The following is a 20,532-nucleotide window of genomic DNA, read 5'->3' as shown; positions in this document are numbered from 1 at the left end:
GTGGGAGAGGAGGGGCGCAAATTGGACAAGTTTTTTTTGGGGAGAAGAGACTTTAGAAAACAGCCACACGCACGGCAGCTTCATATGACACGGTGCAGCCCGGTGGATTTCCTATGATTTTTTAAACTTTCTCTCATGAAAGACTGCTCTTTTAAAGTACATCTTTTAAGTTTTTTAACCTAAGGACCCGGGGGAATTGCACGACATTTGAACTTTGGATGCTTGCAGGAGCTCGCCCAAGTGCGCAAAAACGTGCCGAGTGCCATTCAACCGACTGATGCCCCCCTCTCTGTCTGACTCGCCGTGAATCATGTCACGCCGGAAGCAGAAGAGACCTCAGCATCTCGTTAACGCGGATCCGGGGGGCCCGAGGGTCCTATCTCACGGTAAGAAAACATCTTTACGAGTGTGCGTGCGTTTTTTTTTTCTTGAATTTCTTTCGAAAAAGGCTGCTTGCGCTTTTACGCACGGCTGCACCACTGCATGTGGAGTTCACTTGAAGAGTTTGAACATCTTTAATGCATAAGTTTGGGATTGAACTTATTTCTTGAATTGTTGTGAGTGGTTTCTTTCGTTATTTATTTTTTCACATGCATGGAGATATTCCAACTAACGCTCCCGATTTAACAAGACTAAAAGCTGTCAGATCTAACTTTGTCAAGTGAAGAAAAACCCTCCTGCTTGGTCATTTAGCGCAATGGGCCCCACTAAACGGAGGCCTTAGGCATGTTGGTCAGGGCCAATAAACTTGTTCCTGTGAAGTGAATAGAACAGGATTAACTAACATACATCTGTGGCCATTTTCATGTGCTGCTTGTCCTCTAGGAAACCAACAGGCTGCTCAGCGCTGACTGCTGGAGGTCTTTGATTGGTATAGAGCCCTCTCTTATTTGCTCACAATAAGGTGCATGGCTGGGGGGAAGGGAAGGCAGTGTTTTTGGTAAAGATTAATCTTCCACCCTTCTATTCTCTTCTTCTTTTGCCCTTCATCCATGCTTTTCTTCCTTATGTGTCCCTCTTCCCCCATTTTCCACCTTCTCAATTCTTCCCTCCCCTTCCCTTTCTCCCTCTTTCTCACCCCTATTGACTGTATACTCCTACACAGTTGGGGGGGGGGGGGTTCGGATGGATGAGAAAGAAAGTTTCAGAGACGAGAGAGTTAGTGCTGTGTTGAAATGGGATATGTAGCTTCAAGTGCATGCACCAGCTCCTGCAGGTAAAGTGGAGGTTTAGACTGGAGTTATTTATGTGTTTCTTGCAGGTTCAGGATTGTTTAGAAGTCGCAGGGAAGAAATTTCACCGAGGTACAGTCTTTCATTCCATCACTATATCTCTCCAGGAGGGAATAGTTAGTCTCTCCATTGTTGTTACCCTCCCCCTTCTTTTTCTTTTTACTCTTTCTCACTCTGTGCTCAAGATTCTGAAAGAATTTGACCCTTGAGCAGCAGAGGTCAGATTAGTTGACCAATCAGAGTGTCTGGACAGTACCCAGAACCCTTAGCGTGGCCTGACCCTTAACCTCCACTGTGACGTAAGGGGGAAGGGTGAATAGGGAGATGAAAGACGTAACTGCTGTAGGGAGGGGGTGGGTTAAGAGGGGTTATGGGTTGTCTTGGTGATGCCCATTGTCCTCTAAAATGTGTTGCCATAGCAGCAAGGTGGTCTGTAAGCTTTTTTGTGTGTGCAAGATGTTTGAGGAGTTTTGCTCCAGAGAGCACAGATTGAGACAAGACATCACAAAGACTCATAGACTGCAAAGTTTTCTTCCACTTGTTTATTTGCTTGTTCAAAGCCATTTCCTTGCAGGCATTTTCTTTTGAAGTCGTAACAGTATCTTTTAGTACGTGTACAAATTTGCAAATTTCTAAACACTAACTGGAAGCAGTGGAACAAACAATCTGTAACTGAAGCAGAACGTTTTAATGAATTTACATAACTGGATATTTGGGCTGTCATTGGAGATTGGTTGTTGCATAAGAGTGGAAAGAAACACAGGTTGTCACATTTTCTAAAGCTATCTTCTTTTCCTGTAAATCCACAGAGGATCACCTGGGCATAAAGTCGCCATCCACATCTCTGGGCTCAGAAGTGACTTCATCAGGGTCTTCCTCCTCATCCCCCACCTCTCTCCAGGACTGCCAGACGCCTCTGGCCCCTCGCCCATCCCCCGGAGGGCTCCACGCGCCCTCCTTACCCAGCGAGAGTTCACCTCCTCCCCACTGGCCCAGCCACATCGCCCCCTTTAGCACATCCCTCCCAAACACCCACTCCTCCCTCTCCCCAGACTTTCCTCACCCGTCGCTGTCTTCCCAGACTCACTCGCCTCCTCCCGTGGGTCAAACCTCTGGTTCCCACCAAGGAGACTCTCACTCCACCATGACCTCCCCGCCGATGGGAAGTTCAGCCACCACCACTACCTCCTCCTCCTCTTCCTCCTCCTCTCAGTGCGTTCCACCGCACCGCGACAGCTCCAGTCCGGGTCAGCAGCAGGCCTCCAGCTCACCAGGGGAGCAGGGACAGATCCAGGTGCCACCAACCCTGGCGGTGCTTTTAGAGGAGCTTAGGGTTTTACAGCAGCGGCAAATCCACCAGATGCAGATAACAGAGGAAATCTGTAGGCATGTTCTAAGACTTGGAGGTGCTGTCTTTGGCCAAGAAAATAGTGCACAGACCAACAGTTCAGACACCAACCAGAAGACTGCAGGAGCATCATCTTCATCACCAACACATCCCTCTACTGCCACTCCAGCAACCACAGCCTCATCACTTTTGGGCAGCCTTCCATCTTCCCTCTTCCCCCAACCTGCTGCTTCCAAATCAGGCACGTCACATGTTAATGGTAGCAGAGCTTCATCCTCCTCTACCTCCTCATTGCCATCCTCTTCTTCCTCGTCTATTTCTTCCACCATCAGCTCCTCTGTTGCCTCACTACATCCACTGTCCTTGTCACTGGGCCTTCCGCCACGCTACCTCCATGAGAAATCATCTAACACCTCTTCGTTTGGTCACAGCAATGGCATTAGTTTCCCAACTCCTCCCCTTCCTACCACCAGTCACTCCCAGGATCTCCAGTCCAGCTCCTCCCTTACCTCCACCTCCTCATCAGGACGCCCCCAACACGTCTGCCGCTTCTGTGGGAAAGTGCTGAGCAGCGATTCGTCGCTCCAAATCCACCTGAGGTCTCACACAGGTGAAAGGCCCTACCAGTGTCCGGTCTGCTTGAGCCGTTTCACAACCAGAGGGAACCTCAAAGCTCATTTCCTGCGACACAGAGAGCAGAACCCAGAGCTGTCCCTCTCCCTGCTGCCCCCGGCATTGTCAGAGCAAACGCAGAGTGGGTCATCTTCAGGGGGCATCCAGAGAAGGCGAAAGAGGCGGGCCGATGATGATGAGCCATTTAACGGAGTGAAAGGAAGTGTTCGAGGGATGACAGAGAGCATGGCTTTAGGATTCCTATCTGGTGCGTCTGCTCGTCCGTCACCCTCCTCCCTACCCTTGCCCCCCTCGGTGGACATGGCGCTGCTCTCCACTGCCCATTCACTGCTCCAGTTGAACAGGGCTTCAGCTGCAGCCGCTGCCAGCTCTAGCTCTGTCCTGCCCTCTTCCTCCTCATCTTCATCCTCCCCCTCCTCCATGGGTAGTCAGTTTAAAGGAGCAAAGCAGCAGCGATTTGATGAAAACACTCCTCCTCCTCACTCTGCCCTCCATTCTACCTCCCCTTACTCCCAGCTCGCCCACCTGCCCAAGATTGTCTTTCCTGGAGGTACCTCCCCTCACCACCTTGCACTTCTCCGCCCCCCAGGCCACCCATCCACCTCCCATCTCACGTCACCTCACCAGCTACCCTTCCCCTTCCCACCATTCCCCAAACCATCCAGCTCCTCCCCTTCCTCATCCTCTCCTACCACCTCAACTCAAACCTCAGACACATCCAAGTTGCAGCGGCTGGTACAGAGGCTTGAAAAGCAGCCACAAGGAGGTGCCTCTTCCTCCTCTTCTGCCTCCTCTCCCTCCACCTCCTCACAAACCTATGCTGAAGCCAGTGGGGACACACATGGTCAGGACCTGACCACCACCTCTAGTGCCTATCGCAGGGAAATGTTGGCTGCTCTCGGACTAAGCCCTAGTGCCAATGCTGCAGGACTGGAGACCGGCCAGGGAACCTCAGGCACTAAAACTACCACAACTACTCCTTCTCTGCCCACGGGCCAGGCTGCTAATCAGTGTGGAGTGTGTCTACGTGTCCTCAGCTGCCCCAGAGCTCTTCGTTTGCACCAGGCCACACATCTCGGTGAGCGGCCGTTCCCCTGTAAGCTCTGTGGTCGTTCCTTCTCCACAAAGGGCAGCCTTAGAGCCCACCTGGCCACTCATCGTGCCAGACCGCCCAATGCCCGTGCCCTGAACTCCTGCCCACTGTGCCCACGCAAGTTTACCAATGCCTTGGTACTCCAGCACCACATCCGCTTGCACCTAGGAGGACAGATACCACCTGACGAAGACATGCTACCAGAAGATGGAGCAGAAGCAGAAAATGCCGTCTGTGATGATGGTGAGAATGACTCAATTAGCTCCCCATCTAAAGGACAGCAGCTCCTTCCTCTGGCCTTAACAACAGGCTCTAAGTCTCCAAATGATGCTTTCAACTCAGGGTCTACTTTTAAGCAATCCACAGATGTCACTGTTGTGAAGACTGAGGAATCTGACGGCTCAACACCCAGTGTTAGTCCACCCCTGACCCGTAATCCCCCCTCAGCGGGAGCAGAGGACCCCCTGTGTCTGGGAGACAACGCCCCAGCTGATGGTTGCCCCACAAACGGCTCCGTGTACTCTGAGGAGGAGACCCACGCTGACCTGGGCAGGACCAGCCCTTTTAAAGCACCTATAGCTAGTTCTCATGCAGCTGTAGAAAATTCAGAAGCTGAGGACACCCCTCTGTCCCTTTGTGTTTCTAAGCCTGCTGTAGAAAACGACTTGCTGCACACAGAGGTTAATGATGATGAAGCCTGCTCCACAGATGACCCTCCCACTAGTCCCAAATTGAACCCAAAAGCTGCAAAGCCTGTACCTGTGCTCACCCCTCCTGCCAGTCCCAGAGCTATCCCAGAAACAGCAGAGGCCTGTAGCAGCGCATCACATGAGTCACAGGAAAGAGATGCTGCCCACAGTAAAGGGAAGAGTGAAACCGCTACACCCAGAGAGGTTTTGTCAGTGTCGGAGCCAGAGCTGGAGAAGGAAACTGCAAAGGAGGAGAGTCATGGCGTGCCAGAAAAGCCTTCAGAGGATCCTGAGCCCTCCGTCGCTGCACCACCACCACATACTCAGCCTTCTCGCCCAGACAAACCCTACTGCTGCTCCCACTGTGGAAAGGCTTATGCCAGCCGAAGTGGACTTAAGGTAAGAATTACAGACAGTGAAGATTCATCGCTGTTCTACTGACAGTGTAATATGAAGATATTTAAATGCATTTTTTGTTGTGTTTACTTGTAAGTAAATGCCTGTTGTGTCCTGTCAACAGGGGCATATGAAAACTCACCCTGGAGCGTCGACTAATACCCCTTCCAAGGCTCAAACCAATGACAATGACTGTGTGGAGGATCGCAGCTCACAGTCAACCAGTAAGAATCCTGGACAGCTGGATGACAAGCAGGGGTTGGCTAAATCCCCAGAGAAAGGTGACAGCTCAGATCCTCCACCAATCAGTGTTGGTTCTGACGTGGCAGGCGAAGCTATGGACACCACTGCATAGAAAGTTAGTGTTGTTGACGGCCAGTTTTAAAAGGTCCTGACAAAGGAATGTATTTTTTCTAATAGAATGAGATTTGTTGTCTAGAGTTATTAATTCTAATTCATATTTACCTTTTATATTAGGCAACTAGATTTAGTCAAATTCTAGTACCACTGCAAGAAATCTGTGAATGTAGTATTTTAGCAATGTATTTTTGTATTTCAAAGACCACAGTGAGGCCTTATCTTCCACACTTCACAGCATTGTCGGGATGAGAATTGATTGTTTGTGCTATTTTTTTTTTCTTTTTGCTGACACCTATTTCAGCACATACTGTATAATGTCAAACAACCAGTATAAGCTGATTTAAATGAAAAACAAGAGGAAGAGGAGTGTCCGGAATTTTACAAAATAAACTCCATACCAAAAGAGGCCAATTTAGTAACTGGCCAATGTGTGTAAATATGAGCTGCGGTTACATTTTATGCCTTTTTATTGTTACTTATGTTCTTTTTTTTTAAAAATCCGATGCTGCTGAATGCATGTTTTAGAGTTGCACTGTGTCCGAAACATCTACTGAAACAGACACATGCTAGCAATGACCATGATGCTGTTGTTGATGACGATAATAATAATGATGTCGATGATTGTGTTACATTTCTTTTTTGAGCAGTCCTGTACTTACAGCAGATAGCAGCACACGATCTTACTGGTACTGATGATGATGAACCTTTTTTCCTTGGTGTTGGCTGCATTGTTAAACCACCAACAAGGATGAGCCCCGTCCGTTGTAACTCCCCCTGCTCTCAAAGCACTTGAGAGTGTTCTGCTCCTACACAAACTGTCTGCACTCACTGCATTCCTGCTTTGCTAAGTTTAGTATTTGTATGCTTTGCTGTCCCCATTGTAAAACCCCCTTTTTTGTAGCAAATACGTTCCCATGCTTCCCATGTGATGTATAAATAAAACAATGGCAATGTGAAGAGGAGACGTGATTGTTGCCCGTCTGTTTCTTTAGGGGTTAGGTGGGAGTTTTTTTGTATTAATTGTCTGGCTTCAGTTTGAGCCTCTGTCTGTGTGAATTCATTTATCTGTTTAAGTATTCTGCTTGCATGACTCTTATTCGGTGTGCGCCTGCATGCACGCTGTTGGTCAGTTTTCCCTTGTTTGTTCCAGCTCTCTGTGTGTCTGGATTGGGAGAGGGGAGGGGGTCCTTTGTCTGAGGCGCTGGGCTAGCTGTCTCCTAATTCTGCCTTTTTTTGCCCTCCGTGTCTTTTAATATGTTTCAGTTCCCCCACTACTGTGTATGTGTGTGTGAAAAGGATAATCAGAGCCTGTATGAGTGTGATTGAGAGTGCAGCTGTAGAGGCTGCCACCTCCCTCTCCCTCCCTCCCTCCCTGTGTCATACTCTCTTTCATACGCACTCTCTTTCATTTTCTCTTTCATTTCTCTCCCTCACTCTTTCTACTCACCCCATCACCCCAATACTCCCCCCTTCCCCATGTAATGAGCTGACACACAGGAAGCTCTAATCCTCACACAATGCCACCCCTCTTCCCCCAGAGTGACTGGGAGCAGGGCAGGGGGCAACAGGGACCAACCTGGTCCAGCTGTCCCCAAAATGGCCGCCTTTAATCCCTCCAGTTTTTTTTTAGCCTACAGGGGCTCCCGAAACCATGACAACCGGTAACCAAGGACAAGAATGGGCCGGGGCAGAGAGCAGGACAAAAGGAGTGAAAGGAGCCATGTGTGAGAAGTTTGTCCACATGCGTTCATGAGTGACAAGGGACGTGTCTCAATCAAAAAACAAAAAGAGTGAGAGAGAGCGAGAGAGAGAAAAGAAAAGTCATTTTAATCGTTCTCAGTTTTACAAAGCAGCTGGGAAAGAAGTAAATATAAAGGGGCCACAGGTGTGATGGCGGATTTTTACAGGCTTTGATCACATGTATCATTCATCAATAAGCGTTAATCAGTGCTCTATAGATACTAATCATCTCTGGTGAAGAGGAGAGAAGGTTTTTAAAGGTCATTGTTTGCGCACACTTAATCTTCCATTGATGAAGAATCCACAACTATTTGGAAGACAAAGAAAGTCGCTCACTCTACATCAGTCATTTGATCTAAAAAAATAAAGCAGCCATTCACCTGACATGAGTACATCTTTAGATCAGTTCCAGATGAAGTGGTGTCTTAATTAGTATCATTTATTTATTTACATTTTGAAAAAGTAAATCATTAATCACAAGATGAAACGCTGCTTTAAATACACCGAAAATAAGCACTAATGTAAAGTCACTGGGATGCAGCTTTTTTTTCCCCAAGAGTCTGAATGAATGAAAACTCATTTGATACATGACATGTTGTTTTGGAAAAGTCTTTATAACATTCTTAATGAGTTAAAAAAAAATGTGTTGAGCTACTTAGTGGGACAAAGCGGTATGATGAGAGGCTGCTGATATTCTTTTAACTCTGTAGTTTTTGGATTTAACAAACTAGCGGGAGACGGCGAACTGTTCCTTCACATATTTCTAAACTATCCTATCATGAATCTTACAAAGTCACACCTTGTACAATAAAACATCTCAACAAACATGAATATTCAGGGAGGTACCAGTTCTGCTACTTTTCACTTTTTTTATTATTTTAATCAGTGTGTATGTATGTGTGTGTGTGTTTGTGTCACTTGTGCAGGAGTGGAGAAAATATTCACATTCTTTGGTAAACAGAACACTGTAAAAGTCCCCCCATTCCTGCCTTTAAAATGCTATCTAAGCAAAATGTGTAGGTTTTATCACAAACATCTAACTGAAGTCTAAAAAGGGAGAAGTAGAAGATGTCACCTGTGACTGGCTTCCTAATATATATTAAGTGATAAGACTAGTGTTGTTCATGCATTAAAGCTGAGGCAGGATTTCACTGTTGAAGTTGTTTTATGAGGAGTTTAATTTGAAGTATTTGTGAAAGATTAATTCATATTATATTGTATTTTTTTAATTATGTATTCATCTTCTGATTATTTTTTTGCAATAATCGATTGTTTGGCTTGTAAAAAATAAAAATAATAAAGCACCAAAGCAATACAAAATGTGAAAATACCATGGAAAAATGTCTAAATGATTATCTAGCAAAACAGTAGCCAGTTTTCCAACTTTGAATTATAAATGAAATGTTGTAATTCTTTGTGTTTTGAGTACAAAAATCTTAGTTTAAGTTACTGAGGCTGTCACATAAATGTAACACTATTATTGTAATACTATTTCCTTCTGATACGTAAATCAGTAGAAACTAAAAAGAAAAGACTCAAGTAAAATACATCAAATTTGTACTTGAGTGGTTGTAATCTATCGCATTCAGTATATTTCAGCTCCACAAGAGGGAGCCATGGTCTTCAGATAGTTGTCCATTAAAACCAATAACAGCGTTTACAATTAGAATCATACACTAACGTGAAATGACTTTGTGGTATTAAAACTATGAGCATCAGCTGACTAACTGATTGTTTAACAGAATACTAGTATTTCACTAGAATGCATAGCCATTATTCAAGTATTACAATAGCATAATGGAAATATATCAGAGTTAAGGTATATCATTGTGGACTACTCTCACATCAGTGGTTGATTACTTTAAACACAGACTCGACAAAGGAACACTGTATTTGCATTAAAATGTGCTTTGCTGTCTGTTTCACTGCAACATTAATCAGAGGAACGACTGTAACGGCCCGGTTCCTCCACTGATGATAAGACCTGTTTGACGTGTGTGATCATTTCATTACAAAGTCCATAATTTTACAGTGAAAGTCACTCAGGGGAGACAATGTGTGGCAGGGAAACCTCCCCCCTCCCTCTCTTCCTCCCTCCCTCCCTCTGATTCGTTTCCTTGGTAGTAAAGCGTTTGGAAACCAGAAGTGCATAAAAGCCACAAGTACATCAGCTGAGTAGTACAGAGATGGAACACGGAGCAAAGTCAAAAACAAGCGGAAGCAGGAGCACAAAGACAGAGGAGGAAGACGCTTGAGGAGATTTATTACTGACTGGAATAGAGAGACACAACAATGAGATGCCCAGCTGGAGCGGAGAGGTGAATCAAATTAGAAGTCAAACATTATTTGTCATCAGTAGCAAGGCTGCAACAGTATTGGACACCTAAGAGGACAAGCTGGGAGGCATCTGAAAAAGGTGAGTGACCCTAAATCAACTGAATGTACTTCACTGTATGCACTCCACAAGGTTTTTTCTCATTAAGGACAGACCAGTTTACAGCACTGACTCAATTTATGACGCCACCCACATGTGCCTCGTCTCCTTTTTGCTCTGCACAACTCAAGTCAAGAGAGTGATCTGAGTGTGTTTTTTGCCTACATGTTAAGAAATGACTAAGCAGAGAGTAGCTCCCCTTGAGTGGTAAGATAAGCTAGGAACTTGACATCCTGCAGCCAGGTGATTCATCTCCTGATATGAGAACACAGTGTGAGTCTCACAGTCGGTGCCTTTCAAAACCTTAAATAAGCGTCAGCTGTAATAGGTGAGTATCTCAAGATGAATGGCTTATCAGTAGTTTGTGAACCTTGTACTTTATTTCTGTGAGAGCCGGGTGCCACTGTCAATCTACTGTCCTTTTTCATTCCAGTCATTCCCCCGTGAAGCCACGTGTTGCTGATCTGCTGCTGCTTCAAGGTATCTAAACCACTCACCCACTCACACCTTTTTCCATGAGCTTCACACTTGCTATTTTCATCATAAACTTATAAAATCTAGAACAAGGTATAGTGTATTGTTTTACATGTTTACAGCAGGTATCTGCCTATCTGAATGACCTATTCGGTTTCTTCTGTTTACTGTCTTGGGATCAATTTTCTACATCTGTTCACACACTGTTCCCGCTATCTAAATATTTTCTCCTTCAGTCTGAGTCACTGTTCTTACATGTTTGATCAATGCATGTTTGGCTACGTTCATGAGGGAAACATGCATCTGGGCTAAAACCTGTGATATACTTGGTGAAATAATAATCATTTTTAGATATATGTAGAAATAACGGCCTTATGAAAAGCTGCAGGTAATTAAGTTATATCTGAACTTTTATTTTACATATTGACTACCTGTATAGTGGCTATTTAGGCATCATAGCCACTATAGATCATTAGCCATAGCCTCTTTAGATCATTTAAAAATGTGACTTTTATGTAGTGATGTCTTTCTCATTCAAAACTCCATTAACGATTATTTAAATTTAAGGCAAATCATTTCTAAGTTAGAGTGTGTTTCAACATTTCACTGTGGAAAGTTGGAGGCTATTAAAGTACAGTGCCATTAACTTACTGAAGCCAGTCTTGCAGAAAGGTGAATGAACATGCTGCCTAGCGTGTCTGTCTCATCATCAAACTCCATGCGTGCTGCTGCAGATAATGAACTTTGGCAAACATGTGACCAGCCACTATGCTGACGCTCTCAGATTGTGTGTGAGGTGGATCTTGTGGGTGGCTCTGAGTCAAAATGTGTGTGTCGGTCAGTAATTCTTCCTCAGCTTGCGGTTACCAATGAAGAGCCGGTGTTTTCAGGCATGTGCCCTGTTTGCTCCTCTCTCTCTGTCTCTGTCAATACACTCAACCTTAAAAGGCCATTTGCCGTGCGGCCTAATGGCTCTCAAATCCAACAATGCCCCCACAAGTGTTGCATTCTGTTGTGTTTTTTTAATGTTTGTTCTTACATTAATGTCCATGGCTTGTAAATATGTTTTTCTATGACTCGATCTGAACACAAATATTTGCTGTGTGTATCCTGTGACATATCAGTCTCCGTGGTAACAGCATCACTGATACGAGCTTGTGTGTCTCCTTCACAGATGGCGGGAGATAAGCACAGATAACTGGAGGAGAAATTTTGAATCTTCAGCCTCACACTAAGGCAAAAATCTTTTCATTTGTGACAAAAATCCTTTTTCTAATAAATAAAGAAACCATCAAAGTCGAACAATGGCGTCCTACAGTGAAGCTCCTACGCAAGAGGCGACTAATGGGGGCCCTCCGTCAGAGAAGTCTGAAGGCTCAGAGGAGTCCATGAAGCTGAAGAAGGAGATTTCCCTCTTGAATGGGGTCTGCCTCATCGTGGGGAACATGATCGGCTCGGGGATCTTTGTGTCACCCAAGGGCGTCCTCATCCACAGCGCCTCTTACGGCCTCTCTCTGGTGGTGTGGACCATCGGTGGGATCTTCTCCGTATTCGGGGCCCTGTGCTACGCCGAGCTGGGGACCACCATCACCAAGTCTGGGGCCTCCTACGCCTACATCCTGGAGGCCTTCGGGGGTTTCCTGGCCTTCATCCGTTTGTGGACCTCCCTACTCATCATCGAGCCCACCAGCCAGGCCGTCATCGCCATCACGTTCTCCAACTACATGATGCAGCCCATCTTCCCCACATGTATAGCTCCATACCTGGCCAACAGGCTGCTGGCGGCTGCTTGTATATGTAAGTACACATCTGGAGAGTGTGTTTGAATGAGTGAGTGAGTGATGTGCGTGTCAGTGATGATGTCTTTTGCTGCCATAGTGTCACATCTAAGACAAAACACGTGAGCTTTTGAGACTAGAGAAGTGAAAAATGGTGACACTACTGCTGCAGTCAGCAGGTCTGACTTTAAATGAAAGAGGAACTGAGCCGCCCTAAAATCTTGTGGACTAATTAGACGAAATAAGGGGGGAAAGCATCTTACTCAATGTCAGAGCAGTGATTTAGAAATCCTGCCGTCTGCTCCTCACATGCGGACATGAGTCACTGCTTTTTCTGATCTGGGAACAGAGACAAAACAACAACTTCATAAATGCACGAGTAACCTTTCTGCTTGGACGCGTCACAGATTGCTGAGGTAACTGGAACTAGACAACGACGCAGAGAAAAAGCAAAGGTGACAAACTGCATTAATCAAACTAACAAGAAATTCACCACAGAGCTCGCCGTGGCAACCGGGCACAACTTCAGAAGCAAAGAAATACCAGCTCTCAGGCAATAACACACTAAGTCAGGAAGATACAGAGAGATAGAGAGCTTGTAAAGGCATCAACTCACAGATTAGCCAGATAGCCGAGATATGTTCATATAGTGTTCTTGTTGCAATCAATATTACTCCTGCATCCACCCATCTACTTGAAATGCAGACAGGCATGAACACACACCTAATGCATGCACCGATAAGCAGTGCTCAGAGGAGGGCTGATAGCTGTGAGGTAAAGTCCTCACTGCAGGGAGACTCTGACCTGGGAGGCTACTGACAGCTGTGGACAGGAGTGCAGCTTAAAACCAAACTCAACTTGCTTCTTGCTAGTGAGAAAAAAAATGGGAAACTGTACCTGCTGAAATGTCTCATAAACCCTAATTTAGTTTTAACTTATTTTACTTGAGATTGGAATAACATTTCAGGCAAATCTTTGTTTAAATCAGTCCAAACAGACAGTGACATATTTGTAAGGTAAATGTAAAAATCCATAATTAATGCATGCTAAAAAGTTTTCACTCAATAATTTCAACTTTATAGGTTAGTATGCATTATAATATTTTGTATTCTTAGTAGAATTTAGACGAGTATTCAACATTCCAACTTATTAAGTCAGAATATTTGACCGATTTATCATCCAATTCTGATTTACTACCTTAGATATTTTAAAATTCCATGCCATTATCTTAGAATTCTAGCATATTATCTCACTATATTTATCTAATAAGTAAAATGTATCACTTTATATCCAATATTTTGAATATTTAACAAAAAAACACAACTTCATGACTTATAATTACAAGATGCAGTCCATCACAACGTTATGCTTTATAGTTATAAGTAATACGTCATTACAAACATCTTTTCTTGCCTTAGCAGCAAAAAATCTGCACAAATCCTGCACAGTGCCCATTTGGTCCCCATGTATGAGGACGGTATATGGCAGCATCCAGGCAATCCCAAATGAATCAGAAACTATTTTGAACTTTCATGTGGATGACACTTGCAGTCAAATTGTGAAATATAAAATAAGTGAAGTTTTGCTCTGTCAGGTCAGTGTGTGACGTGATAAAAGGAACTATTTAACCATCGCAAAATGACAGAAATCAAAAGTTGCATCCACAAAGCCCCCATCATAATCTTCCCACTACCCTTATTTGCATCTTGGTTGTTCAAACTACAAGTAAATTCACTGAATCAGCTTTTCAGATCTCCATTTCATCTCCCATCTGGACCATATTTGACCTCCACTACCGGCCCGCCAACCTCCCACCCTTCTAGCCTTTCACTGTCAACACACTACGCCTCTGCTTATGTGTGGCAAAGCCTCCTTCTCCATCGCTCATTGCGGACCCTGTCCGTCTGAGGCGTTGTGTTTTGTTGTGTTTGAGCGTGCATCCTGTTGGGAACGGACCTGTTATGATCCTCTGCATGTCGATGCGGCGGAAGATGATAGTGTTATGATTGCTGGAGGCGACTCAGTGGTCAATGTGGAGGGGAGAGCAGTGATGTAATCCTGTCGTGGTGTCTCCTTTAAACATCTGGATGATGTGGAGGTAACTTTACGCTAATGCAGATTGTCTGTGTCCAATTAATTTCAACAGATTTGAAGATTTACACAACAAGAAGCATTCCTCTTGGGGAGGGTTTTAATAGGAATCTTACAATCCAAGCAATATGTATGAAACTCTGTGTTACTCCTTAATGGCTCAGATAGTAATTCTTCCTCTTGCTACATTTTTGAACTGGGAGTTATCATGTGCTGATAAGAGGCCACAGAATGATAAGTTCGAGGGAGAAGCACAAAAACAAGTTTCCCAAGAACATTAACAGCACTCAAGGTGAAGCAGGGCAATAAAGAAAAAGTAGCAGATGAGACCACGTTTCTTATCAGGAGTTGAACCTGTGGGTCAATAAGTGGAAACGTTACAAATCCCCAACCTCACGCTGACAAATACAAGGCCATCCGATCGGCTTGGTTCACTTGACAGTACCTGTGTGTGTTTCAGTGTGTGTGTGTGTGTGTGTGTGTGTGTGTGTGTGTGTGTGTGTGTGTGTTGCTTGTATGTGCTGCACTCAGCTGTTTCCTGAAAAACAACAGTCCAGTCTGCTTGAGTCAGCAGCAGCGTTTCCTTAAACTTAAACCGGCCGCACTCTCACGCGGAAACATGCTGGCTCACACTCAATTTACGGAGCAAATGTCACCGCTGACGCTGTCGAACAATTTGCCTCAGTGTGCCTGTGGATGCGTGATACGTGTGTGTTTCATGCTTTCATTGCCTGCCCTCAGGTTTGCTGACCTTTGTGAATTGCGCCTATGTGAAGTGGGGCACCAGGGTCCAGGACATCTTCACCTACGCCAAAGTTATCGCTCTCATCGCTGTCATCATCACTGGCCTTGTCAAGATTGGACAAGGTGCTCGAACTATCACATTTAAAGCACTTCACAATATAAAGGATGCTAAAAATGAGAATTTTCTATGTGCTGTTCACTGATTTTAAATGGTTACATGATTTTTCATGAAATAGAAATGACCTAAAACTGCTGTGCAGAGGCTAGGAATCTAATTTAATGGATTTCATACCCCAGGTCACACTCAGAACTTTGAGGGCCTGTTCGATAACTCCTCTCAGGACCCCGGACACATTGCCCTGGCTCTGTACTCGGCTCTGTTCTCCTACTCCGGATGGGACACTCTCAACTTTGTCACAGAGGAGATCAAGAGCCCTGAAACGTGAGTTATGAAAGTGGGATGACGGTTGTTATTGGTATTCTTGTTCCAGTGCATTGTATGAAGTGAATCTGCTTTGATTTTAAGTACACGTGCTATTTTATACTGCATCAGCTGTGCAAATATGAGTGCTTAACCACCGCCTAATAGGTTGTCTTAAATCTAATTTTCTTCTCCCAGTTGAGATCTAAGATGTTAAAAGATTTCAGCATTGAAATAGGTTTTTTGCCAATGTAACCAGTCCTCGTATTGATCACTTCTTAGAAAAGTACCAGTGCAAGTGAAGGGTGACAGAGTTTAAAGTCTTTACTCAGTGAGCCAGAGGCCATCAAATCTAGTTAGTGATTTGATGATATTTTTCTTCTTTGTGTTAAACCTTGTGTTGCCCTGCGGGTCAAATTGACCCATTTTAGTGTTTGAAAATGTGTGGGGGGGGGGGGAATAGTTTCACAGTGAAACTCCTGATGTTCACATTTTCAACATTTTTGGGAAAGCTTTGAACATGTTTTGGTGGGAAAAAGAAATGATTTTTTTTTATTTTTGAAAAATATTTACAAGAATTTTCTTGCCAAATTTGGGGGATTTTTTTAAAATAAAACTTCTAAGGGAAACTTTTATGGAATTATTGGAATTTTCTTCCTGAAGGTTTTGCAAATTTTCAGAAATTTGGGGATTTTTTTTCAGACAAGTAAACAATATTTTTTGGTGCCTGTAAATGAGGACAACAGGAGGGTTAATATCCTTGATCTGCAGCTCAGCAACTCTGCTGTAGCTTCATATTAGCATCAGGTAAACTCTGGATGATATTAGTACAGAAAAAGGAACTGAGGATTTTGCCTTTCACCATTTGCACTGGAAGCAGGAAGTACAAAGATCAGGAATTGAACTCAGAACCAGTCAAATGAAAAATGCTTTTGAAGCTTTTATTATTTTTTTCCACAAAAGGGATAATCATTTCTCAGTTTAATCTTAATCAGTGTCGTCTGTATTAAAAATGTCTCAATATTCAACTTTTTCCGTATCTGTATTATGTGCTTGGGGCTGGACACAAAACACAGAAATGGAAAATTACAATATTGAGTAATTTTTGTACAAAAATGCAATTCTGAAGCAACAATCCAAACATGAAGGATTAAAAATTAAACTGAGAGACAAGTAGCCCCTTTCAAGCAATTGGAAAGAAAGTGATAATCAAAGTTTCAGACCTATTTTTTATTTGATTCGTCTGTATGCTGCAAATTGAATAAAATACTGCAAAGCTTTATCGTGTCTTCCAAAATTATACTTCACCACTCTACAAGAGATGCAGTTCCCTAATCAGTTTCCTCTTTTAATCATGTTCCTCTCCTAGATCTAAAAGGGTAATCATTTTGAATAAAACTCTTAATTAGCTTACATTTTCTAACTTCTGAAACTATGTATTGTCTCATGCAGATAAATATAACAAAGGATCCATGATTTTTCTTTACAATTGTAGTCATTATATCAAAGTTCTACATTTAGCTAAACACAATCTTTGAGTTGAGCTACAAACATTCTACAGAGCGTCCTGTCATGTCTTAAACACTTAAAGTCTCACAGAAAATGCTTTAATTCCAGAGCATTCTAAAACAATATAAAGTTCAGGTATCTACAGAAGCTCTGCTGTGATTTAACACCTGTTGCATTGTCTCCCTGAAGCATCAACCAGTAAGAAACAAACCACTGAGTAGTAAACAATAGAGAGCGATGACGAGCGAGGTGGAGAAAATACATGAAAGGATCTGAAAGAATCTGGCATGTGTGTGTGAGAAGCTTTTGCTTTGATTCACACTGCCAAACACTGATCAAATGAAGCAAGACTACGCATGTGATTGGATCACAAGCCTCTCCCACAGTTCCCAGGCAGATTAAGTGACAAACAACCGCACCTTATCCCAATCCCCATCCTTCTCTCACCCACGGGGTTGATGGGCTTTGACCCAGAGACTCCTGACAAACCCTGAATCTCAGAAGCTTTAACAATCTGTGTCATCTCTTCTGCTTCCCTCTGGTGTCTGTTTCTGTGAACTACAGCAACCTGCCTCTGGCCATCGCCATCTCCATGCCCATAGTGACGGTGATCTACATCCTGACCAACGTGGCTTACTACACCATCCTCCCCATCAATGCCATCTTAGACAGTGACGCTGTAGCTGTGGTAAGTTCCTGTAATCCTGAATGACTTAAGATTCATATTTATATTCAGCTCAAGGTAAAGACCTCACTGTTTGTTCTCTGCAGACGTTTGCAGACCAGGTGTTTGGAGTTATGAACTGGACCATTCCCTTGGCCGTGGCTCTTTCTTGCTTCGGTGGACTAAACGCCTCCATCTTGGCTGCCTCCAGGTGACTGATTCTGCTTTTTAGAATCACATTAGTGCACTTCATCCCTGCATTGTCAAAACCTCCCTCATTGCCATGTGACAGTCAGTCATTTTATTTTTGTCTCTCTAAAGGCTGTTCTTCGTGGGCTCCAGGGAGGGCCACCTGCCCGACTACCTGTGCATGATCCATGTCCACCGTTACACTCCCATCCCCGCCCTGCTCTTCAACGTCAGTCATCTTTTCTCTTCTGTTGTCCATCATTTCTGTTTTCGCCACCCACCCCCGCATTTTGCTAGACTTCCTCACGTTCCTTGTGTTTCTCTGCAGGGCTTCATGGCTCTCATATACCTGTGCGTAGAGGACGTCTTCAGGCTCATCAACTACTACAGCTTCAGCTACTGGTTCTTTGTTGGTCTGTCCATTCTGGGGCAACTATATCTACGCTGGAAGGAGCCAGACAGAAAGAGACCCCTAAAGGTAATGCAGCTAATTATTTTACAATAGTAGAGCTTTGAGCATACTTTGCAGAAAAGCATAACCAATATAGTACAACCAGTGATTTTTCCCACACAAATAATGTTGCTTTAAAAAGAAACAATACTAGTTCCTGACAAAATGCTCACTTAAAGACCCCCTCTAATGAAAATCAAGTTTTTTACCTTGTTAATGGTGTTTTTTTTTAAATGGAAAAAGAATTATCATGAGCTTGGCTGAGCATTTCCACCCTGAAACTGCAGTAATGGCAGTCTCGAAAACACAGAATTAGACTTCCAGAGTTTCAATCTAAAGACCCAATCCTAACAGCTTGCAGGGTGGAGCTTTCTGTATCATTATTCTTATTCAGAATCAGTTTTTGGTCCGGCAGAATAACTGAAATCTTACAACATGATATTGTGCAGCATAAAGTAGTTTTAAAGAGTTTGAACAGGAGCTGGTGTGCTGGAGATGCAGCAAGAGGAAAAAAGACAGAGATTTCATCACGGTGTAGTTATGTTTAAGTCATTTTAAGGCAGGAAAGACATATTTTCATGGAAAAAAAATACAAATGTTTCCACATATCCAGCAGTACTCCCCAAGCCCTTTAAAAATATATGTAGAAATTTTTAAAAAGCTGCTCTAAATATGAAAAATGAGCATTATAGTTTGTATTTCGAGGAAGCATCCACATGGACAAATCAGGATCACAAAATCAGGCACAAAGAAGAGTCAGCATCATATTAACTCTCTCTGTGCCACTTTTATGAAAGCCAACTGTGGTGCTAAAGAACTGAAGATTACGACTAAGATTAACACATTTATTGTGCTTATTTAGATCCTCATCTGACTATGATCTTCTCTCTTTCCGTCCCTCAGCTCAGTCTGTTCTTCCCCATCGTTTTCTGCCTCCTCACAGTCTTCCTGGTGGTGGTGCCTCTCTACAGCGACACCATCAACTCCCTGATCGGCATCGGCATCGCCCTGTCAGGAATCCCTGTTTACTTCCTCTGCTGCTACACTCCGGCCCATAAAAGGCCGCTGTGGCTACGGAGCTTCATTGGTAAGAAGGGGGCAGGATTTACAAGCACATTAATTAATTATAATGCTGTTATTATTACTATCATCACACCAAAGCAGGGGTTTTATTTTTTTTTAGTGTGTGTAATATGCAACTTTTTAATTCTTCTAAAACAAACCTTCACTTGTGGGTAATTTCAATGTATAGTTATTTCTGTGAAATCTTGCAGCTGACTGTACTATAATAACTATTGAACTTGCACTGCTAATGTACAGTATATTACTGAGTAAAGTCACTGCATTTTTAGTCAACTTTCTCAATTGATTAGTGTGTTTTTTGTGTGATTTATGTAACATGAATGCTGTAACAGTGCAAAATTATTGATCAGTCTATACATTTAAACACACACATGTATATGTAATTATATATGTGACAAACTTAAACTTTCATTGTTCTAACCTTCCTGCTCTCTTCCCTCTTTCAGCTAAATCTGGCATACTAATTCAGAAAGTGTGCTTTTCTGTTCTGACGGAGATGGACACCGACAAGGCAGAGTAGAGACGTCCGATTTTCACATCCTGCCGGACACCGACAACCTCAAGTATCAGACTGAACTCACCTCGGCCGGTCGCTTCTGCATCAAGGCCTCAGTGTGGACAAATATCTGGGCTTGAGCTGGACCCAGCTCTTCCACCTGTCACTCATCACCCGGTGATAATGTTAATGAATGTGCGAACGATGACACCCGGGTGCTCGTTGGGAAAACTGACTGACTACCACTTCAGAGTGAACATTTTAATGCACTCTTGAAGAAATCATCACCGGTTTCTATTGCAGAACTGCACGTATTAGCAGGGAATTATTTAATTGATATGCCACACAAGTATGTAATGCCTTGTTTTGATATTACTAGAAGGCGATAAATTATTAGTATAGTTAAACTGTTGAAGAGCATGACACCGAAAGCACTGCCTACCATAGAAAGAGTCTTAATCATAATGCACAAAAAACAATAAAAGACACAAGACAATGAACTCTATATTCACTCATCTAGGGGAGAAATTTCTCTACAGGTTTTAGCTGCAATGTCTAGTGTAGTAAAGGGCTATTTTTCACAATTGATCTCATTCTTCTGTGGTGTCTGACTCAAACACTGAGTTTGAAACAGTTGAGCTGCAAACACGTATTTATAATAAAATGACTTGTTGACGACATGACTAGTTTCTTTTATTCTGCTCTGA

At 43.5% G+C, this 20,532-nt stretch overlaps 2 protein-coding genes across 3 annotated transcripts; both read left to right on the top strand.

Annotated features, from left to right (window-relative positions):
- The first annotated feature begins 62 nt into the window (after nucleotides 1-62).
- On the top strand, nucleotides 63-6,715 carry si:ch211-212k18.5 (sal-like protein 1). Its single transcript, XM_022220058.2, has 3 exons — nucleotides 63-386; nucleotides 2,042-5,394; nucleotides 5,516-6,715. Exons 1-3 carry the CDS (start codon nucleotides 311-313, stop codon nucleotides 5,744-5,746), a joined length of 3,660 nt encoding a protein of 1,219 aa, XP_022075750.2. The 5' UTR covers nucleotides 63-310; the 3' UTR covers nucleotides 5,747-6,715.
- Nucleotides 6,716-9,559: 2,844 nt separating this feature from the next.
- Nucleotides 9,560-20,505, top strand: slc7a7 (solute carrier family 7 member 7). 2 transcript variants are annotated; one of them, XM_022220056.2, is made up of 11 exons: nucleotides 9,560-9,907; nucleotides 10,359-10,405; nucleotides 11,574-12,196; nucleotides 15,010-15,135; nucleotides 15,310-15,454; nucleotides 17,507-17,630; nucleotides 17,714-17,817; nucleotides 17,928-18,024; nucleotides 18,124-18,273; nucleotides 19,150-19,333; nucleotides 19,776-20,505. In XM_022220056.2, the coding sequence occupies exons 3-11, from the start codon at nucleotides 11,704-11,706 to the stop codon at nucleotides 19,847-19,849; spliced, it is 1,497 nt and encodes a 498-aa protein (XP_022075748.1). In that variant the 5' UTR covers nucleotides 9,560-9,907; nucleotides 10,359-10,405; nucleotides 11,574-11,703; the 3' UTR covers nucleotides 19,850-20,505. The 2 variants fall into 2 exon arrangements, with proteins under 2 accessions (XP_022075748.1, XP_051800057.1); XM_051944097.1 differs by lacking the exon at nucleotides 9,560-9,907 and having other exon boundaries at nucleotides 10,286-10,405.
- The last annotated feature ends 27 nt before the right edge of the window (nucleotides 20,506-20,532 follow it).

The sequence above is a fragment of the Acanthochromis polyacanthus genome, chromosome 23 (assembly GCF_021347895.1).
Source record: "Acanthochromis polyacanthus isolate Apoly-LR-REF ecotype Palm Island chromosome 23, KAUST_Apoly_ChrSc, whole genome shotgun sequence".
Taxonomy (NCBI): Eukaryota; Metazoa; Chordata; class Actinopteri; family Pomacentridae; genus Acanthochromis; species Acanthochromis polyacanthus.
This window is presented reverse-complemented; position numbering and strand designations above follow the sequence as displayed.

Bases quoted from the DNA above. Each gene is read 5' to 3' on its own strand.
- si:ch211-212k18.5 (XM_022220058.2), top strand. From the start codon at position 311: ATGTCACGCCGGAAGCAGAAGAGACCTCAGCATCTCGTTAACGCGGAT. The intron at 387-2,041 runs GTAAGAAAACAT...GTAAATCCACAG, and splicing joins CCCGAGGGTCCTATCTCACG to AGGATCACCTGGGCATAAAG. The intron at 5,395-5,515 runs GTAAGAATTACA...TCCTGTCAACAG, and splicing joins CCAGCCGAAGTGGACTTAAG to GGGCATATGAAAACTCACCC.
- slc7a7 (XM_022220056.2), top strand. From the start codon at position 11,704: ATGGCGTCCTACAGTGAAGCTCCTACGCAAGAGGCGACTAATGGGGGC. The intron at 15,136-15,309 runs GTGCTCGAACTA...TTCATACCCCAG, and splicing joins CCTTGTCAAGATTGGACAAG to GTCACACTCAGAACTTTGAG. The intron at 18,274-19,149 runs GTAATGCAGCTA...TCCGTCCCTCAG, and splicing joins ACAGAAAGAGACCCCTAAAG to CTCAGTCTGTTCTTCCCCAT.